The sequence below is a fragment of the Manihot esculenta genome, chromosome 5 (assembly GCF_001659605.2).
Source record: "Manihot esculenta cultivar AM560-2 chromosome 5, M.esculenta_v8, whole genome shotgun sequence".
Classification (NCBI taxonomy): Eukaryota; Viridiplantae; Streptophyta; class Magnoliopsida; order Malpighiales; family Euphorbiaceae; genus Manihot; species Manihot esculenta.
The window spans coordinates 3,270,195-3,296,239 of NC_035165.2; the positions used below are offsets into that span (position 1 = coordinate 3,270,195).

The following is a 26,045-nucleotide window of genomic DNA, read 5'->3' on the forward strand; positions in this document are numbered from 1 at the left end:
ATGTTTTTATAGTTTTAAGAATGCTACAGCAAAAAAGTAAACTTATGATCCAGCTGAAATTGGGAGCGGAAGGAATCATGAATGTAGTTTCAGAATCCATAGTTCTGGGATTTACAAGCTTGTAATTCTGTTACAGAACTTAGGCTTAGAACATGCCATTCTGATGTGAATTTTGAGGAAGATCAAGGCAGTAACAGCATTGTTTTTATGTACAATTTTGATGAATGGTACAGTTTCAAGTGCTCTGCTATAATACTATTATGGGTAGCGTGTGATGGACTAACAGATTGTCTCCTCTAGATTGGTTTTTTTGTTTCTGCTGTCCAAACATCTGCAAAACATGATTAGCTCATGCCCAGTCTCATGTTAATTCGGCTTCAGCTCCATGTCATTTTCCTTGGTCTTCATCCATGAATATCACTGTTTATATGCTTCAACTGATTCCTCAACTCTGGTTTTCGTATGCCAAGTATTTTGTTGTTAATCTTCTGCGACTCCATAGGATAGAAGACAGTCTCTACTAGCCTATTTCATGGGGGCATTTTCTAGAACTTGCTCTCCAAAGCCATGATACCTCTCATACCCTTGCAATCAAACTATGCAGCTTTACAAAATCATCCAGGGTCAGCTCCTCTGGTCTTGACTACAAGTTGAACAGTTGAATTATTGAAATCAATAACTTAACTTACGAAAAGTAACTACTAATAAGTATGTGAGAATTATCAGATAATAGACGATAGTTATAAAATATACACCATTCTTTGCACTTACAGTGGCTGGAAGACCAACATTTTCTAAAGCTTCTTCAATTTCAGGGGACGCACAAATGTGCTGAAGTGATCTTCGCAACATCTTGCGTTTCCCATTAAATGCAGAATTCACCTATATCAGACAAAGGGCTTGATTAGCGTAAAAACCAAAAGAAGAATTCTCAGTTAATAGATAGAACTTATCAGAAGACCATAGTTAATGTCCAAAGTTAGGAAGGTGGTCAAGTTTTAGTCCAAGTTCCTCAAGTTACCAGCCAATATCCCCCCAAAAAAAGCTTGTCATACACAGTAAGTTGGGCATTGGAAAGGAAACAACCATTGAAAAGAAGCTTTTAGTGGAGGAAACGGCTGGATAATCTGCAGCTTGCTTTAGCTTAAATGCAACAACAGCCGCATCAACCTATCAACAAGAAAACAAGGGAGGGGGGAGTTGTTGGTTATCATCAGCTCTCCGGACATTATTCAGTCAAGTCAAAGCAAAACATTATCCTAAATATGCAAATATAATGAACGCTTGGGGATATGGATAGATAATATCAGTTACTTGTATATTTTTCTATGCCTCCTTAGCATAAAGAATATTTGCATCCTTGGACTAAGTTACTTACGTTGGGTTGAGGGAAAAAAGTTGACCTTGGGACCTTAAATTTGTATTCAGGATCTGAAAAAAGAACCAGCATACTGAACTAGGTAACAAGGAAGATGGGCAATATATGCATAAACAATCATGGTTCCAATGAAAAACTAGAATCGTAAAAGGCATAAGATGTTGTCAACCAAAAAAAGAAAACATAAGTAATTCCTCACCTCATTTAATCCTTGATTAGAAAAATGAGAATGCTACGATCATGTCAAATGAATGTCAAGTTTCATGAACAATATATATATATAAAATGACATAGGAATCTACAAGAATTTAACATGAAAAATGAAAGTTGAACCGAAAACTCAAATAATTCACACAAGGGCGTGTGTCAGCATTAAAGTAAAAATTGGGACTCCTATTCTCTTTAACCAAAATTGTAAGTTTTTAGTTGTAACAGAAAGCTTAAAAGCAGCATGCTTCAATGCATTAATTCCACTGACCAAAAGTTCCTAACAGACAATTCCAAACAGATACCTGAATAAAAATTGATAAAGATATTGATAGGTCGGTATTCTGATGTTCTTAAGGATGATTCCACCAAACGTTGAGCTGTCTCCTCCTGGAAACATTAAATAATCCTCATGAAGTTTAGTCAGGTGTTGTGTATCCATCACTTAATCAGTATCCGAACTTTATGATCCATTGATCAGTTAATCAACAGGACCAATGCACTGTCAGTATCAAAATCCAAGCTTGGCCAAGAGACAACCATTTATGATCCATGTTTCTTCTTGTCAAGCTCTTTTAACCTAGTGAATTTTTATTTTGGAACACTTGAGACAACTCGCATAAAAGCTTAAATAGGAGCATTCATCTAATTGTCCTCTCACAAGGCCTGACAGTCATCCACTAAAAAGAAGTGGGATTTCTAATATATATTACTTCCTTAAACATAGAGTTTGTTAGAAAATATCATCTCTTAGTGAATCATTTTATGTACAGGATTTTCATACAGTTTATACAAAACAGAAATACAAGATGGTCATTTAAAAGTGAATATCAAAGAGGATGAAATTCTAACCTGGAGTAAAAGTACAACTTCTGAGAAAACGTCACCCATTGGAAGCAATTGTTTAACAACATCCGTACTTATATTAAATGGTATGTTAGAGACTACCTGTCAAAAGAAATAAGAAAAAGCAGAAGTTTTAACAGGTCATCAATTTCTAACTACTTCGAATCAGAAACTAGTAATTGTTTTCAAGCAAATGCTGCAAAGAAATGAATCAGAAAATAAAGCTCTCACTTTTGCATGTCTTGGCTTTTGATCCGACGAACTTATGCTTTCAAAAAGCAAGAACATATGGGAACGAATGTGACACTTGACAAAGTCCTCTTGCCAAACCTAAGAGTTTATAACAGGAACAAAGGGCAGATTATTCACAATTCAATTGTAGAAGAGCATAGAAGATATATATACTAGTGAAAGCAAAATCTACCTTGAAACGATCTGTATGAGAAAATCTCTGTTTAACTAGAGCAGCCATGTGAGGATCCTAGATGTCATCATTTGGTGAGTTGTTTAACAAATAGTATTAGAAAAAGGGAGAGAGTATATAAAGAAACATACTTTCTCAATAGCAAGAACGATGGCTCCCTTGTCCAGAAGAACGTTAGTCAAAGAACCAGTTCCAGGTCCAATTTCAAGGACTACATCTCCCTCTTGAACATTAGCGGCACCAGCAAGTTGCTCGTTAACTTCAGAATTCAACATGTAATGCTGCAATGGGTAATAATTTCAAAAGAGTTAAATGATTACAGTAGACTTACACAGCAATAATCACTAATTACATATCGAACACTAAAGATGGCGATGGACAGTTTCGCAGGTAGTTTTCATTTTCCTGAAATAGACTGTCATTCGAGCAATGACCCATTTTCCCACCTTCCGTAAACGGTGAAGGGCAAATCGAAAAGCACTTCCAAGAAAATGCGGATAAAGAGAGAGAATGAGAAATTCATAAGTAGAATAGAAGACCTGACCAAAGGATTTCCTGGGTCTGCGGCCCCTAGAGTTGAGAGCTCTGAGTGTGGCGTGGTAATCGTCTGGGCTTCTCTTCGTGCCACAGGTAATGGATAGCATTCGTCTATGTACATCAGCTGTGCTATTGTGCGCCGGGAGTGAAGGTCTGACTTTGCCCCTGGGTTTTGGAGGAGCAATTGGCGAGATGGTTTGTAGGAGATGAGGTGCAGAGCTCATCTTTTTCCTCTGTTCTCTGTTGTCGGCTGTCGCAGGGGAAAAGAGATTAGGCCTTATGCTCCCCACGTGGCTTGAAGGTACGCGAAATGAACAAAAAAAAAAGTTGATTTTGATTTAGACGAATTCAAGAGCTTCGATAAAGGAGCATAATTCAAGAGGGCGAAAACAACAGAGCGGGTCTCTAAGACAATTTATCGAATAGGATAACAGCAACACAATAACTATTAAAACAACTAAAATTACATTCTTCGATAATAAAAAATAGTTAAAAAAAAAAAACTAAAATTACATTCCAAAAGGATAAATGTTCATGTAGTCTTATGCTCTAAAGTAGACAACAACGTCGATATGTCCGAGTGGTTAAGGAGACAGACTTGAAATCTGTTGGGCTTCGCCCGCGCAGGTTCGAACCCTGCTGTCGACGTTATTTACTTTCACTTTTCGTTATTGAATGACAGAGTTACGAGTCCCGCTTCTCATGGTGGAGTCGGACTCCAGCAATTGCCATCAACAACGAACACGTTTGTTTTTTTTTCTCTTTTGGCCAAAGCATCAGCGAACATTGGATCCTCAGTTACGAGGGTGCATGTGGAACCCTTAAAAGTCGGATTTCTTGTACGTTCAAAGCATCCATCCGAAGCAATCGTTAGATTTGGTGTATCCTGAATCTCATTTTGTACTATAACAAGTTGCCCACTAGGCCGTGCTCGCTGCCTTGTACAGTCTGTGTTTTTCGCTTCTCCGTTTCACTAACATCTCATCTAAACCCACTCAAACTCAAATTATTACATAATTAAATAGCTACTCCTCAGTATATGAATTCCTCAAGTTTCACCCTTGAATTTTAAGATCTCACGCCCATCACACATACTCAAAATAAATTTTATAATACATAATTATTATATATTATAATATTATAATTCATAATTAACGTGTAAATACAAGATATTGAAGAAAAATAATAATATGTTTTTTTTAAATTAATAAGTCAAAATTATAAGACATGAGCTATAATTTTTGTAATTTTATCAAAATACAATCTTATTTATTTAAAATAAAATTATTGTCTTTTCTTTGTTATATTTTTCATCTACCCAAGGGAAAAAGAGAGAAAAAAAAAAAAAAATTCCTCTCTCTCTCTTATTCGCTTGCTTTCTTCGAATTTTTTAGAGTGCAAACATGTACATGCATATTCCCTTGTTAAAAAGGAAAAGAAAGAAGAAGCATCCACGCTTCTTCTTCCTCTTGTCTTCATTTTCAGGTTTCATGGCTTCTTCACTTGCACGAGCTTCTTACCTGGAGATCCCAACTGGAAGTTACTTCTCTCTTTCTTCTTCTCCCTCTTTATAAACCCTTGCTCCTCACTGTCCACTTCACTCTCTCTCCCTCGCCACCTTCATTTCTCCCTCTCTAATTTCTCTAACCCATTTGCTAATGGCTTCTTCAGATTCTAACTTCAAACACCTGACTAAGCATTTTCCTTTGGATCACAGACCTCGAATGCTCAAAGATTTTCTCACTGATGATTCCAATTCATCATGTGCTTCTACGGGCTTCAAGTCATTTCCCAGAAAGCCAATCCTCCTCCAAACTGATCTCAATGATTCTGAGCTGCTAACATGTCGATCAAGAGCAGCCTCAACTACAATCTCCGCATTTCAGGCAATGATTAATGCCGTCAAGAACATTCATTTAACTGCCATTAAGTCTCCTTCAATTTTACCTAAAAGCCTTTCTCGGAGGCTGTCATCTAGTGAGAGGAATTCATGCAGATGCAGGAAGACTGAAACTGAAAACGAAAAGGAAAACGAAAATAAAGAAACTCAAACAAAAATTCCAGTCACAATTAAAGACATCATACGGTGGAAATCATTTCGAGACATTAACGAAGAGAAATCACAGCCGTTGGATTTGGCATCTTCCCCACATCACTGCACAACGACCACCACTGCCACCACCGCCACTACACCCCGTTGCAGTTACAGCAGCAATGGATCAAGCTGGTGTGACAGTGATTTCACATCAGAGTACGGTAATTTTGAGGAGTGCGTTGACGACGGTGCTGAAGGAGTTGGTAAACAGTATTTACTGCGTGTCGGCGAGGAAAAGGATTCAGTGGAGCCGGCAGCTGTGGGGCCCAAGGTGAGGCATTATTTAGTGCATCGCATCTTTAGTAATATATCATGTGTCTGCCGTTGAGGGTCCGTGGATGCCCTGTTTTAGCTTAGTTTATGATTTAGAAGGACGGTGATAGTGTCTTTTAGCGAAACTGGTTTGACCTCGTCTGTCCTGTACTACACCTGCTTACAAAAACTTATGTAATTTAGCTTTTTTGTCTTTTTCTTCAGACAAAAAGTATGTGCCGATTAATTATTCTAATTAATTAATGTAATGACAGGCAGAGAAGCATCAGAACGGCCCCGTTTCAGTGATTGACATCGAAGTTGAAGAAGATGAAGAGTCAAGTTCATTCTTGGATCAAAGCCTTGACACTGTCAACCTAGAAAAATGGTTTATGTCAATGGAAGAAAACTCCAGCTCCGGGGAAGAGGACGACGATGAAGAAGCAACAGAGACGAACACCATCTATGAAGAAGAAGAAGAAGAGGCGTGGCAATTACTGAAACAAGTTAGGGAGATCATTTCAGTTGGGGAATTATACAGACACAATGTGGATCGAATGCTGCTGGATATTTTTCGAGATGAATTGAGTAGAAATGGAAACCAAAGTAGGAACGTTGGGTTTGGTTGTGAGATGGTAAGCAGAGTAAAAGCATGGGTAGATGGAGAACAAAGCTTATTGATTGGATGGGATAAGAAGGAAGCATATGTTATAGAAATGGAGAGAGAAGGAAAGTGGAGGGAGTTTGAGGAGGAGCAAGAAGAGATTGCTTTGGCAATTGAGAATTGTATACTCGACGAGCTGCTGGTTGATCTCTTCTCTTGAACATTGATGGACTTGGGCAATCTGCAAAACCCACTAATGTCTGGCCACAATGTAATAAGAACAAATGGAATGTGCAAGACGAGAACACGTGTTAACTTTACAAAGACATAACTCATGTCTCCTGCCCTGCCCATTTGTAGGCAGCCTTGGCATGTGCTGAAATTTTGTAGATTTGAGTATATAAATAAAACAAGAAAGCTTATCGGAGGGGCTTGCTGAATTTTCTTAGGCTTGTTTGGCAATAGATATTGAAAAACTATTTATTTTATATTAAATCATTTTATTATCATTTTATATTTAACAGCTAATTAATTTAATATTTATTTTATATTAAATATTTTTACTTCAAATTACTATATAAATAATTAATTATTAATATTTAATTACTAATAATTAATAAAAAAATTAATCATTACCGTTTATTCAAACTACTAATACATCCAACCAACGCTTACAATTTAGCATTGTTTAGAACAAAGTTCATTACTTGCACTGATTTTAGGTAGGGAAGTTTCTTCACTAGTGGGCCTTCTCAATTTTATCCATTTTTTAAGTGCCAGCCGAATTGCCACTAAGGCTGCGAATACCACACATGCAGAGAGAGATTTGCCATAGACAAACTCTTGTAAAATCCATTCAGGCAAAAACTTAGAACCCCATTCACAAAGAGGAGACTAAAATCTATTTCAGAGAGTATAATAAAGAGGTAAAAAAAGAAAGCATTGAAAACTTCTTAAGGTCTATCTAAGAGAAACAAGGGGAAGATCGATGGCCCAAAAGTCGGATCTCATCTCCCCTTGAGAAGATTACACTTTTCATAAATTTGCTTGCTTGTTAAGGATCGTTACCATAAATTTTAAAATCTAAATTTAATTAAAATTAAAAACAGGGGATGCAATTTAGAAAAAACACGTGTTTTTATTTGATCACATGCATATTTTATTGGCAAAGTACGCATGCATATTAAGAATTGGAAATGTGAATGTCAACTTGTAGCCCAACTTGAAATTTGCAGAAGCCGTGCCTTGTAATTTGTCAAATCCCATTTGAATTTATTTAATAAATATACATATTATTTAAAAAGGGTTATAAATTCAATAAAAATATTATTTTACTAATTCAATTAATTTGAACTAAAATTAAAATTGGATGATTCCAGCTATAAATAAAATTAATCGGGTGTGATGTGAGATGGCCACAACGTTAAATGCAATATTGGATAGTGGCGGCGACCATAGGCCTCCGATGCTACCATTTCAACCAACATTTTTGAGTTAATCCACAAATCTTTTGGAATATAAATTGGTCTTAGCCGTAGCCTTATGAGTTATGACCAGGAAAAAGATGGGGAAATATCTAATAAATCATCGTATATATTACGGTTTTATAATAATAATTAATTAGGTTAGATTTTATAATTATTAAATCCATGTGAATTTATGCTTACTCAGAAGTCATTAACAATGTGGAGAAGCTCTTTGGTGTTTGTTCTACGAGAAATCAGAAAACCATGGGCTGCAGCCTCCCTGTGGAAAATGAGAGCTAACTGTGAGTTTAAAATTTAAAAACGGTTGGAGCGACGGAAATGAAAGCCGTCGGTAATAAAAGCCAAGCACCAGTCTCCAGTCTGCGTGTCACCACTCTGCCTTTTTCATGTGCCACCTGGACTACGTGGATTTCATGCCTCATGCCTTGACCCGTTTTTGCTCCTTTTGAAAAAATCCCCAGCTGATTAATACACAAATGGTATTAAGATTTTAAAATTTAAATTTTAAATATTAATTACAATTAAATATATAAATCGATCTCCAATCCCTCCCTAATCGCAGCTTTCATCATATTTTATACTACTTTTAACTTCTTCAAAGAGCTGAAGCACCATGGGAGCTATTTGCACCTTCCCCCACTGAATAATTACCGCACCCCTCTATTTCCTCTGTTATAAAATCTTTCTTCCTAGTTCCCATATTACTAGAGAATTTTCCCGTGTACACCCCCAATTCTAAATTGTAATGGTTAACTTAATGAAATGGAAGCTTTTTTCCAGTGTAGTCGCTCTGAATTCCACTTGCAAATGTTGATGAAGGTTTTGCATTGTTGATTAAACCCCACTTTCAAGCTTTCCGTTGATTCTTTATGTTGAGGAGAGACAAATCTCGGCAAGACAAGACAGAAATGAAAAACGAAGAGCAAGACCGGTCTCTGTTTGGGGTTTCTCTCACTGACAGACCCAGATGGCAACAGTTCCTCATTTGCTCTTCTGGCTTCTTCTTTGGATACCTTGTCAATGGCATCTGCGAGGTACTTGCTCTGTTTCCCCATTTTCTCACCTTTCTAACTATGCTTAAAGTTTGATTCATCTGTGTTCTGTTTTCAGTTGATTCCATTTATTCATATTGTTTTTCATAATCCCCAACACTAGATTCACATTCAACTTGATAATTTGATTAGTTTATAATTTTGCTTCTTATAATCTTAGATTATACCTTTTTTTTTTTTCTTGCCATTTCCCTAGAAAACTGCATTTTAGGAGTAGAATATTTATATTTATCAATTGCTAAGCAAATCTTAACTAAATTGTGTAAATTTCAGGAATATGTATATAACAGACTCCAGTTCAGGTGAGTTTTCTCTGATCATGATTGACATGCTGTTGCATGTTAAATTTGATAGATGATCTTTGTTCTTCCAGCTATGGATGGTACTTCACATTTGTTCAAAGCTTTGTCTACATTTTCCTGATTTATCTCCAAGGCTTTACCACCAAGCAAATGGTGAACCCATGGAAGACTTATGTCAAGCTCTCTGCAGTTCTTATGGGCTCCCATGGGCTCACAAAAGGATCTTTAGCTTTTCTTAATTACCCTGCACAGATCATGTTTAAATCCACCAAGGTAAAGAATGAAAAATTAAAAAACCTACTGTGTTTCTCTTAGTATAATTGCTCTTGTATTACCAATAACTTTGGTGGCGGTGGTGCAGGTTCTGCCAGTGATGGTGATGGGGGCCTTTATTCCAGGACTCAGACGGAAATATCCAGCACATGAATACATATCAGCAATCCTTCTGGTGGTGGGGTTGATTCTTTTCACCTTAGCAGATGCAAAAACTTCTCCAAATTTCAGCATCATTGGTGTTGTGATGATATCTGGTGCTTTAATCATGGACTCCTTTCTTGGCAATTTGCAAGAAGCTATCTTTACTATGAATCCTGAAACTACACAGGTAATAATTAAGTTCTGCGTGTCACAGCCTTCTGTAAATAGATAGTCTCTGCTGGTTTTAAAATGATAAATTACAGATGGAGATGTTGTTTTGTTCAAGTGTTGTGGGTCTGCCTTTCTTAATCCCTCCCATGATCTTCACTGGAGAGTTATTCAGAGCTTGGAATTCTTGTTCTCAGGTAAAAATTAACACAGATTAAACAATTCTCTCTGTTTTTAATTTCTTCAATGTGTAATTTTTTTATTAATGCAGCATCCATACGTATATGGGGTGTTGGTGTTTGAAGCCATGGCGACGTTTATTGGGCAAGTGTCTGTGCTTTCGCTGATTGCCCTTTTTGGAGCGGCCACCACAGCCATGGTACGCTCCTCTCACGTTCCATATGTACCAGGGATTTTAATGCAACATTGAATGCTCTTATTAATGGAGTTTTTTAGTTGTTTGTTTTCAAAACTAGGCTAAATATCCTGGAATATTGAATGAATTTGGGTTTGGCAGGTGACGACGGCGAGGAAGGCAGTGACTTTATTACTATCATATATGATATTCACGAAGCCATTGACAGAACAGCATGGGACTGGGCTTCTATTGATAGTCATGGGGATCACATTGAAGCTCTTGCCCGAGAACAAGCAGCCTTCCAAGCCCAAGTTTCAGAAACATCCCTCTTCCTCTTCCTCTTCCTCAACTCAAGATATTGAAGCTCAAGAAGAGAATAGACCATTGGTCTAACATTTTATAGTACTACTGTTTTTGCTTGTTATTCTACAACTGCCATGGATGATATATTTCTGTATTTATTAGTTCTTTCTATTTTAAAGCCAATCCAGTATTGAAAGACTATTTTTTTAGGATTTATCGAGCTAATTGACAAGACTTAGCCAATAAGGGATAGCTTTCTTCCCAAAACTAAAACACATTTCCATAATTTTTTTTTATAAAATAAATTTAGTAAAATTGTTATAATTTAATATTTTATTTATCTTTATTTATGTATGTTTATGTACGTATTCTATCGTATATATAATTTAATAATATATTATGACTCTGCCATAATGAAATTCTTTTACTGGCCATATAATACTCTCTACTTGAAAAATTCATATTTTGATGAATTTATTGTTCTTTTCTAAATGAAGAAGTATGGGTTTTATTATTATGTATGGGCATTGGAGATAAGCGGAAATGCCCAGAAAACTTATAGATTATAAAGGTGGTCAATTATGCTACATTGCTAGAATCTTTTGATGGCGTCGGACTAACGATATTGAATCAGATGGACGTGGAGGAATGGCAATCGAAGTATAAACTTGTCTTCTTCTATGACGAAACATGGGTAATGTACCAAAAACATCCACTACAAGGAACTCTTCCCCTCTTCCTTCCTTTTAAGCAATCCAAATAATTAATATTGTTTGCCGTTAAAGACAAATTTAATCCAAATTATACGTAAAGTTCAGCACAGATAGAAATGGAACTACAAAATCTAACTAAAACAGGGCAAAGACAAACGTCAAGGCTGCGATGACGAACAAGTGGAGTAGTTTTCGCGCTCATAACAAGAAGGTGACTCACGTAACACTATAGCTTCCATCTTGTCATGCCATTGCCAGTGCCACCCCTAAAAACCGCCAAAACTGACCTTCACACCTCGCTCGTGCCTCCCCTCCCTTTCCCTTAATTCACTTAAATACCGAGAACCCACCTTCTTCTTCTCTCCATCTCTCTTTCTCATGGCTTCCAACAACTCTTCATTCACGCTTCTGTCTATAGCTGATGCAGCTTCATGGTACTGCGCCTTTCTTCTTGTCATCCTCTTACTGCAAAGCTCTATGAGAGAAACCTACGATCCTTGTGAGATTGTTAGAGGCAATCAAATGTTGGAACGACCATGCGATGAGATTTATGTTGTCCAAGAAGGGGAAACCCTTCACACCATTAGCGATAAGTGTGGTGATCCCTTTATAGTTGAGAAGAACCCCCATATACATGACCCTGATGATGTTTTCCCTGGTCTCGTCATCAAGATTACTCCATCAAAATCTACACACATGTTATTACGGTAGTTTTGTTTTTTCTTTTTGCCTTTGTTTTTCCTTGTACATAAAAAGATCATTGCTTATCTTAGTTTCGTTGCGAAAACAGGAAAAAAATTATCAAAACAATACTGTATTTGAGATCAAAACAAGCAAATAAATGATCAACTAGAATAATTTGTGTTATGTATTGTGTATCTGGATAAAAGTTTAAATATATGGACACAGCCCACGAACAGATGAGGATCAGCATATTCCAACTTTCTACCAACACGTACGCCTAGGCAGACAGACAGCCCAACCCAAATCCATCATGCGTCAGGTCTAAACAGAAAAGAAATTTATTTTCTTTGTCGTCATTAATGAGAGATTATCCTAGTCTCATTTCTATATGAGTAGGTGCACATAGTCCATTGATTAATAATTCATTTTGATAATGGTGGAATCATTGTCATCTTCCTTTTTAAACATGAACAAGAGCTGAACATTTACTTATCTTGTTCTCAGGGTTTATGAAATTTGGGTCAAATGGCTCCTTATTGAAGCAACGAAAGTGTTCCTCCACAAGTATGGATTACTTTCTATTGTGAATTGGGGTGGGGAGGATGGCTTAAACGAACCAAAACCACTCGGTTTTGAATAACTCAAGTTTGATGATTCATATTAATTTCGAACATGATTAAAATATTAATAAGTTAAAACGAACTAAAATTTTATTGAAACTAGCTAATTTTAAATAATTTATAAATAATTAAATTTATTAATAATTATAATAAATATTAATTTAAAATTAAATACTTTAATTAAATAAGTATATATTACAAATTATCTTTCAAACTAAGTTTGAAATAAGTTGAATATCTGCAAATTTTAAAAATATAATTGAATAGAATGGAGCTATATTTTAGAAGTTTCAAATTTAGCTCATAAAAATTTACGAAGACTTGAATTTGAGTTAAAATTATAATATTGAGTTTAATCTGTTCACCGAATCTAATTATGAGATTATCTAATAAATCAAATCGTGAATTTATTTATAAAGTCGTAGAGTTTTAATTTCATTTATTTAAAATTTGAATTAAAGTTTAACTCATTTTTCATGAAATTTCTATGAAATCGAGTCTAAAAAATTTATTAATAATTTAATTTATTTTCATTGCTAATCGTAAAATGGAAGCAATTAAAGTTGGTGGGTGAGAGCAAAAATAGTTATCGTAAGAGATTGACGAGCTTTAAAATGTGATTGATCTTATTGACAAAAGTAAAATGTGATTAGCCCTTGATGAGAGACACCAATGGGTGATGATGATTGGTGAAGAGAAACACAATGAGATGTAGATATGAGTACAAATCTGGTTGTGGTCCTTGGGATCTAAACGGTCATCTTTAGATTGGTTAAGCAATTCCTTATCAGGACAAAAAATTGAAGATGGATGAAACATGAAAGGCAGTTGAGTTGAGGCTTGACCCATCACTCAATAGTCGCCACTCTCTAACCCATGACAGAATATACTTGGCATTTCACTATCCTATACGACAAATTGACCAAACCTCGCTTTATGTAAATCAGACAATATTTTTGATACTGCATGTCCTTGCCTGCTTCTCAACCACAACCCTTTTCCTCATTAATAATTATTAAATTTACTTATTTATTTTATAATTGAGACCGAGCAAATAATTTTAAAATTCAAAAATAAACCTATTATCAATGAACAAATAAATTTGTAGACAGTGGCAATAGGGTCGAACCACAGGGAATTGACACTACGAACTTTCCTAATAATGACTTGGACAAATAAATAACAAATAAATAAAAAGAGGGGGGTTTTGTTTTAAAGATGTACTAAAGCTAATTAACAATAGAAAGCAAATAATTTAAAGATGAGTAAATCAATAAGAGAAAAGCTTCTAGTTGAAGTATGGATCTATTTCAGATTGTTTAGAATTGATCATTGATTCTTTAATACTCCTATTTATCTCAATAAATTAGTTTAGGATGTGGAAGACGCTTCTCACAATCCAAATTCTTCCTTAGTTCTAGTTTGATTAGGAAACGTTCGCTAATGAAACACTAGTTGACAAGTTGCCAAGGAACGTCCTTGGGGCCTTTGGCATCGAACAACTGTTAACTGCATTAAGACTTAGAGAAACCTAATTCTAACCTTGCCAACCGCGTGGTCAAGTTTAGATCATGCAACTTGATTAAATTTGTGTTCAAATAATATAAGCAATTACGGACTTAAATTATTCAAACAATTGTTACTCAAGCAATTAAAAGCAATAGGCCTAAATTGATTCTAAAAGCAAAGCAACAATTATAGAAAGATCAAATTGCATAAATATTGAAAATAAATAGAAGTTTAACAATGGAGATTTAAATCTCCCAATTCATCACAAATCTGAATTTTCCAACTTCAACTAGAAAGTAAAGTGTTTAGCCACTTATGGTGGACAAAATCACAAAAGAAAAGAAAGAAGAGAATGCTGCGTTTCTGGAGAGTTTCTGAAGCTGAGAGATGATCAGAAGATGCTCTGCTGGTTTGGAGGGTCTCCTTTTATAGCTGAAGAATTCCATCCATCTAGGGTTTCAAAATCCCTTTTTGATTTGGCGTTTGACTCCTCTTTTGATGTTGAATTTAATTGCAATTGGAATTTCTTGGATGAGAAGCTCTTTCGTGACTCTTGGTTTTATGTTGGTAGTGATTGGATTGGAATTGGACTTCTGAAAATTCGGATTTCTCTTTTCTGCCCAATTTCCCGCTCTTCTGTCAGTTTCTGCTGTCAAAGTGATTTGCCCGGTGATCTGAGTGTTTTGGGCAAATCACTGACCCAATCACTTTTCTGTGAGTCAGTCCAGTTTTTTACTCTCTGTCTTCTGCGAGTGATTTGGCCAGTGTCTTCGAGTGTCTTGGGCAAATCACTTGCCCATATCACTTCTGCCTGTTGCCTCCAGGTTTCTGCTGTCAAAGTGATTTGCCCGGTGATTTGAGTGTTTTGGGCAAATCACTGACCCAATCACTTTTCTATCAATTTTCTGCACTTTTTCTTCAATTTTCCAATTTCTTCCTTTTCTGTAAAAACAAGATAAAAATCATAAATTAAACTAAAAAATGTGTAAATAAACAATAATAATTATGATAAAAATGTGGCTAAATTATGCTTGATCAAAGATAAATTTAAATTGGATCTAATTTTTGCCGTCCAGTTCAATGGAGACTCATGAAAGAAGAATTTCAAAATGCACAACTTTTAAAAGTGTGATGAGAGATCACAAAATTCAAGGCAAAAATTCCATCATTTAGAGGATTAATTTTATATTTTAATTATTTTTTTTAAATATTTTTATAATTTTACATATTAAATTTTTTTTATTATACATACCATTCTTTAACTATTTGAAACTCATTTTTCAATTTTTTAAGAATTTCAATAAGACTTTTCGGTTTCTAGTCTATCATTTTCTTTTATATCGTCTAAACCAAACAATATTGGTTAAAACTTCTGATGGAGTCTAATCAATCTTTTATCAGGTTGGTATCAGAGCGAAGTTCGTTCATGACAGAAAACCAAGAGGCACGACTTGCTGCAATTGAGACATCTTTGACAGAATTGAGGAAGATGATTGGACAGTTAGTCCTGTAGCATGAAATCCACCAACCCGCTGCTGCTGAACACCCCCAGCCAGTTACAAATTCTATGATCGCCAATCCTGTGGTCGTCAATCTTGTACCTGCAAATTTCCAACAGAATTATCAGGAAGGTTATAAGATAAAGATAGACTTTCAAAACTTTTTTGGTTCATTGAATGTAGAATCTGTTCTTGATTAGTTGGTGGAGATCGAACGTTTCTTCAAAGTTATGAACGTGAAAGAGGATCAAAAGATTTCGATTGTGGTCTATAAGTTAAAAGGAGATGCAACAACCTGGTGGAATTCGGTTCAAAACGAATTCTATCGGAGGAGGCTGGAACCTATACGAAATTGGGTGTTGATAAAATAGATGATTGAATATCAGTTCTTGTCTAGTGATTATGTTTAGATTTTGTATAACCGGTATCATGACTGTGTACAGGAGAATTAAGGGTGGATGAATATACCGACGAATTTTTGAGGTTGCAGACGAGGTGTGAAAACTGTGAGAATGAAGCCCAGTAGGTTGCTTATTATTAGAAAGGCCTGAATTATGAAATTCGTTGTATGACGGGAGTAGCTGCGATTTTCACTTTGACAGACTCCATTGAGATGGCAAAAAAAGCAGAAGAGAGTGTTGATTGGCAGTCACGACAGCAGTATAATTGAAATTTTAATTATAGAAATTTTGGTTCGACAGGGTCACAACAGTATAAAGGCAATTACAGCGGACAACCTCCTAAGGTTGTAAATTTTGGCAATCCTCAGAATACTATGGAAGAGAGAAGAGACGATAAGAAAAAAATAGTCGCCACTACAACAGATAAAGGAGGCAAAACCAATCATTATCAGAAGCCAACGGAAGACATATGTTACTGCTATAGGCAACCTAATCATCGATCGAATAATTGTCCAGAACGTAGAGTTAATAATGATCGCCAACAGATTAATGTGGTTGAGCAAGTGGCTGAATCTGAGGAGAAAGTGGATGACGATGACAGATCTATTGCTGGTTCTGAAGATGGAGAGGTCATCTATGTGGTGAAAAAATCTTATACTCGACAAAATAGGAGGAGGAGACGCAAAAGAGAAAGATTTTCCAGGCAAAAGTGTCTAGTAGGAGAAGCAATTTGCAGGCTAATTATAGATAGCTGCAGTTGTGAGAATCTAATAGCTAAGCAATTGGTGGAGAAATTGTAATTGACTACACAGCCGCATCCTTCGCCATACAAAGTTGTATGGATTAAGGAAGGTCCGACAATTGAGGTCAACAGAATCTGCAATGTGCCTATCTTGATCGGTAAATCTTACACTGAACTTGTTAATTGTGATGTTGTGTGTATGGATTGCTCTAGAATTTTGCAAGGTCACCCTTGGCAGTTTAATGTTGATGCATTGTATAAGGGGAAGGAGAATTTATACATGTTTATATGGAATCGAAGAAGATTACTATTTTGCCTTCCGGTTCTGCAAAACATTCTAAAGTGGAAGGGAAGAATGTTGTTGCTGTTTTCACAAGAGTGCAAAGACTATCAGGTGCAGTTGAGAAATCTGGAGGCATACTGACTTTATTGGTGAGAGCAACAGGCGCATCAGAGGATGCACCATTTTTACTACCACCCGTCAAAGAACTGTTGAAGGAGTTTTCAAGGATAGTGAAGGAATCATCCAAGCTCCCAGGTCAGATGGGTTGGAGGAGCATTTTTACTGGCTCATTTGGGGCGTGATAAGACTATTGTTGAGTTGGAGGAGCGTTTTTACTGGCCATAATTGAAAAGGGATATAGGTTAGATGGTCCAGAAGTGCCTAATTTGTCAAACTCAGAAAGGTCATTCGCAGAATACGGGCTTATACACTCCACTGCCTATTCTAGCATATCCTTGGGAGGACTTATCTATGGATTTTGTTCTTGGTCTTCCACGTACTCAAAGTGGATCTGATTCTATTACAGATTCTCCAAAATGGCGCATTTCATTCCTTGCAAGAAAACTAATGATGCTTCTCATGTTGCAAAATTATTTTTCCAAGAAGTTGTTCGATTACATGGCATCCCTAAGACCATTACTTCTGACAGAGATGTGAAGTTTCTAGCTCGCTTCTGAATGACTTTATGGAAACATTTTGGAACTAAACTTCGATACAGCAATGCTGTCCATCCCCAAACTGATGGACAAACTGAAGTGATGAATTACACGCTTGGCAATCTTCTACACTGCATCTGCAGTAATAAGAAAATTGTTTGGGATCTTGTTCTTACCCAAGCAGAATTTGTTTACAACAGTGTTGTCCATAGCTCCACAAAGATATCACCCTTTGCAGTTGTGTACAAAAAAGTCCTAGTGCATACAGTTGATCTTAGTGCCCTTCTTACAAATTCTCACAAACAATATTACAGCAAGTAATTTGGCATAGCAATTGACCTTAGTGCCCTTCTTATAGATTCTCACAAACAATATTACAACAAGTAATTTGGCATAGCATCATGTGGATATTTTCAAATAGGTACAACAATGCCTCACAGAAACCAATGACAAATATAAAGCTACAACTAATAAACATAGATGTTTCAAGTCCTTCAATATTGGTAACCAAGTTATGGTATATTTACACAAGAAATGTGGTGGAGGACAGAAAAAGCTCGACTCCAAGAAGATTGGTCCATTTCGGATCATTCAGAAGATTGGTCTATTTTAGATCATTCAGAAGATTAATGACAATGTCTATATTCTTGACCTCCTAAATGAGATGAAAATTTTTAAGACGTCTAACGTGGCGAATCTATTTCAGTACTAATCTGCTAATAACACATCAAGATCGAGTTTTTTACAAGTGGAAGGAAATGACACAGAGCAACTAAACTTGGACTTTACGACAGATTTGGACCGGATCTAATTTTTGTTGTCGATATTTGATGGAGACCCACAATAACTTTTCGAAAAGGAAATTTCAAAACGCACAACTTTCAAAAGTGTGACGAGGGCTGCAAGTCTGTCACAAAGTTCGAGACGAAAATTCTACCGTTTAGGGATTAATTTTGTATTTTAATTATTTTTTTAGATATTTTTATAATTTTATATATTAAAATTTTTTTTTCTATTATAAATATTCTTTCTCCTATTTGAAACTCATTTTTTAAAGTTTTGAAGAATTTTAATAAAATTTTTCAAATTTTAACCTATTGTTTTCTTTTAGAATGGGAGTATAATTATATATTCTAGACAATGACTATAATTAGAATGGGAGTTACTTTATTTCATGTCAATGATTTTCCCTAAAGTCTCAACATATCTAATAGTTGATAATGAAAGTAATAATTATTTATATAAAGACCCATCTCCTCCCATATCTTAAACCAAATTTCTTTCGGCTAATAAAATATAGTTTTAATTTTATTTATCCCGTTTAAAAATTTCCTACTCACAATCTCTCCTCCTCTCCATTTAACATAAAACAAAAAGCTTACTCATTTATTTATTTGGTAGAATATGAATAAATAAAATGATGTGATTGGGATTGTGTTGTGTAGTAATGAAACAGATATGTTTGTCTGATAGTGGAAATGCATTTGCAAGCCACTCCCACATACAGTCAAGCGTCCTTTATTTTCTTTCTTCTGTGTTTAAGCTGCCTTGTCGCTCTCCCTTTGGTTTCGCCATTTTTATTTAAGTTTTGTACCACAGAATATACCCTTCACATTTAACCTTATTAATCCTGTCTTCTTCTTCTTCTTCCTATTACCCTTTTCTAATTGCCATCACATGATCATTACCCCATTATTTTTTCAGCTGTTGATGTGCCCTTTCATTATTTTAAGAGACAACAAAGAATATCCTTTTGACACGTGTTTTATTATTATTATTATTTTCTCTCATCACATGAGAGTCTCTCCATTACCATTCATCTCCAATATATACTCATCCATTAATTCCCCCTGCAAGCTCTCCCAGAACTTCAATTCCTTCAACAAGTGCTTATATTCTTCACCCTCCAACCTCAGCCAGCTGCTGTAAGTGAACTAAACTCACTCAGTTATATATACACAATAAATGAAATTTATATATGTGCATGCAGCTTCTTTATCTTTAGATATATAGAATTCCATGCAGCTTCCTTCTTTCTCAGCTCATCTACCTTTTAGAATCACATGCAGCACCAAGCTTTTTCTTAAAAAAAATAATATATATTTCGTTTTCAGCATTACCCATATTTTTTTGCCAAAAGCATTATCCATATTAGTTGCTGCTCCCGTGGGAAAGGGCAAAAAAAAAACTTTTTTGTTTGTTTAAACGGAAATTGGACATGAAAATTTAAGAGTTTTAAAGACAATTTCATTACATTTTTTGTATTACTGCACTCTTAATTACGTTTCGAATATTTACTACTGAGAACCACAATTTAAAATTTTATATATATTTTATTGTTAAAAAGAAGTGGCCAGAATGCAGCGGATACGTGGCATGGAGAAATTTGACGGTCACGTGAAATGACGTGTACACCTGCCCCTCGTGAATTGATTAGTTTTACTCCCAACTATATTACAAATTTCGCGCGATTTCTCTCTCTCTCTCTCTCCGTCTAGATTCGCTGCTGGGTTTCTCTTATCATTGTCCCTGAGCTAGCAAATCTTCAGCCGCATGCACATCACCTGTTTGTTTGGTCTCATCTCCCCATTTTCAACTGCCAGTTAAATTAATACGTACGATAAAGTTTTGGGTTTTGTAATGATTATTCTGCTCTCTGTTTTGAGGACTTCTTTTTTCCTTTCAATTCTAATACTCAGCAGAAATCGCAACAAATGTCAAGAAAGTCTGAACCAGTTGTAAGATTTGTTTAATTTTGTCTCATAGTGTCTCGTGTGCTTATGATAAGTTATTTGTTGCTGTAGTGTATTGGTTCTATTCTAAAGGATGGTCGCATTCGGGAAGAAGTTGAAAGAAAATCAAATTGAAGAATGGCGAGAGTATGTTGTTGCGACAACTTTGATCAGTTGGCTTTCAACTTAAAAATAATTTTTCTGCCATTTATTTAAATCAATTTGTTAATATTAGTTATTATGAATATTCTATTTTCAGATACTATATTAACTATAAGTTTCTGAAGAAGAAAGTCAACCGTTATACACGACAAATTGAAGTTGGAGCAGAAAATCAACACTATGTTCTCAAGGATTTCTCAAGAATGCTGGACTGTCAGGTGTTTACAACTATACATGAATAATTCACAATTTTATGTAACTAGTGCAAAAGGGTACTCGGGAAATCATAATTTGACATGATAGGAAAAAGCATGATTGATTGAGTTAAATTATTCTTCTTCTTCTTCTTCTTCTATGTATCTTCAATTCGGTAATAGATGATCAGGAACATTTTTCTTACCTTGCAAAATTCAATGTTTTACTTGATTCATCAATTTTCAATGTCCTTGAGATATGATTTTTTATACCCAATAGCACTATTCCCTCTCGTTTGAAAGAGTAGTTCCTGTATCTTACTGTTTCAGACAAGACATACAGCCTTTTTGCAGTTTAGGATTCTTATTTTATCATACCTTATCCTTTTATTTACATTGGAATGCAAGATGCTTAAAAGAGAGATTCACTTTTCCCTGCCCTTTTAACAATCCAGATTGAAAAGATTGTTTTGTTTCTGATACAACAACAAGGGCTATTAGCAAGCAGGTTGTTGAATCTTGGAGAAGAGCATGATGCTCTTTTACAGCAAGAGCACAATGCTCTTTTACAGCAATCAGATGATTCTAAAATACCTGAACTACGAGAAGCATATAGAGCAGTTGGACAGGATCTCTTAAAGCTCCTCTTCTTTGTTGAGATGAATGCTACTGGTTTGCGAAAGATTCTGAAGAAATTTGATAAGCGCTTTGGCTATAGATTTACTGATTACTATGTTAAAACCCGTGCAAATCATCCTTATTCGCAGCTGCAGCAGGTGTTCAAGCATGTGGTAATATGCTTTTCATGCAAACTGTACTCTTCAAAATATTTATTCTACAATAATCATTAGTTTAAGTTAATAAGTACCTGGAATTATTTTGGCTCATCATGTACCTAGTTGAAGTTTTGTGTTCTTAATTTGGTACTTGATATGGAGTGGCTGAACATGCAGGGTATTGAGGCTGTTGTTGGAGCCATATCTCGCAACCTTGCAGATCTCCAAGATCACGAGGGGAACCACATATCAATATATGATCAGCCTTCATTACGCCACCCGGTTTTTTCTCATATCTATAGAAAATTATATGCCGTAGTATTGCCCTCTTTTTATCCTTTCTTAATGTTTTAAATAGCGTCCAAGTATTCGTGGCCATTCTTCATATTGTACTTCACCAATGCATTTAGCAGCATTTCCTTTTCTGTTGGTGTATGAGAAAACAAAAGTAATCATTTCAATGGAGAGAAATCGCAAACATGCTTGCCTTGAGTCACATTATCTGCATTGCAATTTATGAACTCTGAACATAAAAATTATTGACACTAAAGTACTTTGAAGTAAAAAATATTGACACAAGTGGTTATCCTTGTAACGTAATTTGTTTGTCCTTTTAAAACTGTAATGCCTTGAATTTTGCAATTTTTCACCATCCTGTAAAGAGTCTAAATGAGATGCCAAACTTGAGCATGTAATAGCATCTGTCTTTATATTGATTCAGAAAGTACTTTGCCTACGTAATTGACATTTGATGAATAATTTTGCAGGATCCTATCATTGATTCTATTAGAGCAGCTGTAAACAAGTTATCAAACTCGACAAGTTTCCTTGAGTACTTGGGGAAGCATGCATTCATTATACAAGAGGAATTACCAACTTCCTCCGAAGACTCTTTCATTGAGCAGAATTATCATTTTATGTCACTTCTGCTGAACCTGGTAAACACGTTTCTTTATATGGTCAACACATATATTATTGTCCCAACAGCAGATAACTACTCCCTGAGCCTTGGAGCTGCAGCAACTGTTTGTGGTGTCATTATTGGGTCAATGGCTGTTGCACAGGTGTTCTCTTCTATATATTTTAGTGCATGGTCAAATAGGTCATATTTGAGACCTCTTGTGTTTAGTAGCATCATTCTTCTAGCGGGGAACACCTTATATGCACTGGCTTATGATCTTAATTCAATATCAGTCCTTCTGATTGGTCGTCTTTTCTGCGGGTAAGTGATTTCATTGATACTTTCATTAATTGGGCACTGAAATGACAATGAGATTTTTTTTTTTTTTTTTTGGATTGCTATTGCATTTTATGCTTTCTTATGGAGTTTCCTGATGCTCTAAAGTAGGACTCTTTTGTTTGTTTTTAATATTCCAGGTTAGGCTCTGCAAGAGCTGTTAACAGGCGTTACATCAGTGATTGTGTTCCACTCAAATTGAGAATGCAGGCTTCTGCAGGTTTTGTCAGTGCAAGTGCACTTGGCATGGCATGTGGTCCAGCTCTTGCTTGCTTATTCCAAACTAATTTCAAGATATACAGCCTTACTTTTAATGAGGACACTTTACCTGGCTGGGTGATGGCTTTTGCATGGCTTGCATACCTACTATGGCTGTGGATTTCTTTTAGAGAACCTTCACATGAGACTAAAGAACTTGTGCCACAACAAACTAATTCTGGTTTGTCAACATGATGAGCTTTTCTAAATTTTGGATATGCAGTCCTTTTTTCAGCATGATGATTTTGATCACCCTCTAATTCTTACACTGGACTGATGGTTGTGAACATTGTGAACTCTTGTCTGTCATCTCATATACCATCCATGAGGGTGGCATGCAGGACAGCTTGCAGGTCTAAGAGTTAAGACTGAAAAGAACTAGAAAATACTCTATGGTTTCCCAAATAAATTCTCAGTAAAACTGAACCATAACCCTAAGTTCTTGACTAATTTGATTATGAGAATTGTTGAAGTCCTTGTTGACACGACGTTCCTAATCACGTTAAATATCAGAAGTGGCTTGTTTCACCATACATTTGGAGTATACCTTAAATATTAAAAATTGCCCTTCTGAACGGTGCTTTTTTACCTTGAAACTTGACGCCAAACAGAGTGAAGCAGTAGAAAGTATACACCAATGCTAAGTTAGTGGTGTTCTGTTTTCATATTCTCAAAACTGTCCACCAGAGCAGGCTAGACCTCATGGTATATGAGAATTACTTGACATTGTAACAAAAGAATTACTTATCATTGTAACAAAGTATGTCTACTTACAAAGTTAGGTAATGAGATAGCTACGCTGAAGGAATTGGGACCTACTGAAAACTTCATTTTTCAAATTTTTTGCAGCTTACAGATTTTGGTAACAAAATTTCAAATGTTTCTTTCTGTAGCCTTGATATTTACTTGACTCTTGAGGATTCAAATGTTCTTTATGCAGGGCTGTTTGTGAATGATAGCGCTGTAGAGAGTGGTTTTACACAGCCATTGCTTTTGAAAGCAGAAGCTGAGAATCAAGATGAAGGTGTATGCCAAGAAATTGAGGATGGTGATGAAGATTCTGAGGGAAGTCATGAACCTGTCACTTCAATTGTATCAGCATATCGACTGCTCACACCATCAGTGAAGGTGTTAACTCTTGGTCCTATCTAGACTTGTATATATTTCTGTGTTTCTTTTCATTTTTGTCCATGTCTATCATTTGATTCTCAACTGCATGAAGCTTAATTCAACCATCCAAGTTAACAAGAAGTCTATGTTTCTTTTCCACCATATAGCTGTATTTGTGCATCTGTTACTGCAAAAAATATGTGCTGTTCAGGCAAACGAGTGTACATAGCAAGCACTTTCAACTTTATGTTAAAGGGAAGACTTACTTTTTAGCGCTTTTGTTTAAAGGATTGATGAAGAGAAACTTGAACTTGGCATGCTTCTGATCATGCTTAGTTGATAGTCGCTTTAATTTTACACTCTTTCATGATCTCTTGATTGTTTTGTGAACAAATAAAGAAGAAATAATCTGTCACAACAAGTAGACACCAGAATTAGCACCAACTATAAGATGTGGTATACATATTGAAGTGCATTGATATTGTTGATTTGATGCATAAATGATAATTGTTCTCAGGTTTAATTATCTGTAGTTTAGAGGGAACCAGGCATTATAATTTATAAGCATGATCAAGTGAGCATGTTGATTCTGTATTCAACCTGTTGAGCTAGTCCAATATGTGGTCATTCCTTTTGCTGATCTAAAATACTGTGATGTCTAACACAATCTTGAAATTGAATCTTTCTATTACTTACAGGTGCAGCTATTCATTTATTTTATGCTTAAATATGCAATGGAGATTTTACTTGCTGAATCAAGTGTCATCACCGGGTATTACTTTATATGGTCACCCAGCAGCGTAGCAATTTTTCTCGCATGTCTTGGGCTGACAGTGCTTCCTGTAAATGTTTTCGTTGGAAGCTACATCAGCAACAAATTTGAAGAGAGGTAAAACATTCAACTGGGGAGAAAAGAGCTCCTTACTTTTTTCCTCCTCAATAAAAGAACATGGAACTCTGAGCATCTTAGTAAGGTGAAGGCTGCAGTATTGGAAGTTCTCATCTTCTTATTTCCTTGCTGGCTTTGGCATGCCTCGTTTACTCATTAAACTTTTTACTATTATCAGATATGATGAGAGATTGATAAACACCTAATAATCTGGGAGGAACTATGTCCTAAAATTACATTTGAAAGATTATTTGATTACAAACTCAGAAACACAGTTTTGGTTTAATAAAATCACTATTCCAGTCAAGCCTGAGTAGTCAAGTCTGCAAGGCTCTCTCAAGAGTATAATTGTTCTGTTTTATCAGCTTTTGTGAAATAAACACCAAGTCATTGTCATCCAGCAAAAACATAATCTGTAATTTACTATGTCATTTAAGAATTTCATGCTGTAAATTCATTTTACTTTCTTTCCCAAATAGTTCATGTTTTGGAAAATCTGGTTGCAGGCAGGTTCTGCTAGCATCTGAAATTATGGTGTGCATAGGTATACTTCTAAGCTTCAATATACTGATTCCTTACTCTGTGCCTCAATATGTCGGCTCAGCTCTGATCACATTCGTATCAGCTGAAGTCCTTGAAGGTAGTTTTCTGTTAGCGAAACATTGAAAATTTTTGTTTTAGTATCTTCTAAATTGAGCACTAAGTCATACTCTATCACTCTGGTTCATTGGATTGCTTAACAATTTTGAGATCCCACTTGCTTGATGAATCCAGGTGTGAACTTATCACTCTTATCTCGAGTAATGTCATCAAGGCTTGCTCGAGGGACCTACAATGGAGGGTTGCTTTCAACAGAAGCAGGAACCTTGGCTCGAGTGATTGCAGATGGAACAATAACACTGAGTGGATATTTAAGTGAAAGTAGGCTCTTGAATGCCACTCTACTTCCATCACTCTTCATCTGTATCTCCTCCATTGTTGCCACCTGCTTCACCTACAATTCTCTCTACTGATTCCCATCCATTCTCATCACATATTGTACAGACTAATCTCAATCTCCAAGCATCTAATATTTGCTGCTAATGCAATGTAAAATGTCCATATTTCTCATATCCGCCTCTACATTAACCGAACGAGAAGTGGCGGTAGA

At 35.7% G+C, this 26,045-nt stretch overlaps 5 protein-coding genes and 1 non-coding gene across 12 annotated transcripts; 5 read left to right on the top strand and 1 right to left on the bottom strand.

The window, feature by feature from the left end:
- Positions 1 to 21: 21 nt before the first annotated feature.
- On the bottom strand, positions 22 to 3,806 carry LOC110615962 (ribosomal RNA small subunit methyltransferase, chloroplastic). 3 transcript variants are annotated; one of them, XM_021758236.2, is made up of 10 exons: positions 3,400 to 3,805; positions 2,987 to 3,136; positions 2,856 to 2,912; positions 2,663 to 2,761; positions 2,438 to 2,533; positions 1,891 to 1,975; positions 1,379 to 1,431; positions 1,087 to 1,170; positions 772 to 882; positions 22 to 643 (listed from the first exon to the last, which is right to left on the bottom strand). In XM_021758236.2, exons 1-10 carry the CDS (start codon positions 3,511 to 3,513, stop codon positions 578 to 580), a joined length of 915 nt encoding a protein of 304 aa, XP_021613928.1. In that variant the 5' UTR covers positions 3,514 to 3,805; the 3' UTR covers positions 22 to 577. The 3 variants fall into 3 exon arrangements, 2 of the variants coding, with proteins under 2 accessions (XP_021613928.1, XP_021613927.1); XM_021758235.2 differs by having other exon boundaries at positions 3,395 to 3,803; XR_006350844.1 differs by having other exon boundaries at positions 538 to 643; positions 1,022 to 1,170; positions 3,395 to 3,806.
- Positions 3,807 to 3,958: 152 nt separating this feature from the next.
- TRNAS-UGA lies at positions 3,959 to 4,040 on the top strand. The gene has a single exon. It is a non-coding gene; the product is annotated as a tRNA-Ser (tRNA).
- A 708-nt stretch (positions 4,041 to 4,748) lies between these two features.
- On the top strand, positions 4,749 to 6,839 carry LOC110615133. The gene is made up of 2 exons (XM_021756850.2): positions 4,749 to 5,758; positions 6,015 to 6,839. The coding sequence occupies exons 1-2, from the start codon at positions 5,051 to 5,053 to the stop codon at positions 6,561 to 6,563; spliced, it is 1,257 nt and encodes a 418-aa protein (XP_021612542.1). The 5' UTR covers positions 4,749 to 5,050; the 3' UTR covers positions 6,564 to 6,839.
- Positions 6,840 to 8,441: 1,602 nt separating this feature from the next.
- On the top strand, positions 8,442 to 10,629 carry LOC110616001 (UDP-galactose/UDP-glucose transporter 2). Its single transcript, XM_021758294.2, has 7 exons — positions 8,442 to 8,864; positions 9,156 to 9,184; positions 9,256 to 9,457; positions 9,546 to 9,788; positions 9,865 to 9,966; positions 10,041 to 10,148; positions 10,287 to 10,629. Exons 1-7 carry the CDS (start codon positions 8,700 to 8,702, stop codon positions 10,518 to 10,520), a joined length of 1,083 nt encoding a protein of 360 aa, XP_021613986.1. The 5' UTR covers positions 8,442 to 8,699; the 3' UTR covers positions 10,521 to 10,629.
- A 619-nt stretch (positions 10,630 to 11,248) lies between these two features.
- LOC122723747 lies at positions 11,249 to 12,331 on the top strand. Its single transcript, XM_043957136.1, has one exon. It carries the CDS (start codon positions 11,522 to 11,524, stop codon positions 11,852 to 11,854), a length of 333 nt encoding a protein of 110 aa, XP_043813071.1. The 5' UTR covers positions 11,249 to 11,521; the 3' UTR covers positions 11,855 to 12,331.
- A 6,980-nt stretch (positions 12,332 to 19,311) lies between these two features.
- On the top strand, positions 19,312 to 26,005 carry LOC110615858 (SPX domain-containing membrane protein At4g22990). 5 transcript variants are annotated; one of them, XM_021758034.2, is made up of 12 exons: positions 19,334 to 19,462; positions 19,888 to 20,152; positions 20,342 to 20,416; positions 20,529 to 20,649; positions 21,081 to 21,416; positions 21,579 to 21,719; positions 22,169 to 22,623; positions 22,779 to 23,077; positions 23,837 to 24,024; positions 24,705 to 24,895; positions 25,402 to 25,535; positions 25,670 to 26,005. In XM_021758034.2, the coding sequence occupies exons 3-12, from the start codon at positions 20,364 to 20,366 to the stop codon at positions 25,906 to 25,908; spliced, it is 2,157 nt and encodes a 718-aa protein (XP_021613726.1). In that variant the 5' UTR covers positions 19,334 to 19,462; positions 19,888 to 20,152; positions 20,342 to 20,363; the 3' UTR covers positions 25,909 to 26,005. The 5 variants fall into 5 exon arrangements, 4 of the variants coding, with proteins under 4 accessions (XP_021613727.1, XP_021613728.1, XP_021613726.1 ...); XM_021758035.2 differs by lacking the exon at positions 19,888 to 20,152 and having other exon boundaries at positions 19,312 to 19,462; XM_021758036.2 differs by lacking the exon at positions 19,888 to 20,152 and having other exon boundaries at positions 19,313 to 19,462; positions 21,579 to 21,683.
- Positions 26,006 to 26,045: the final 40 nt, after the last annotated feature.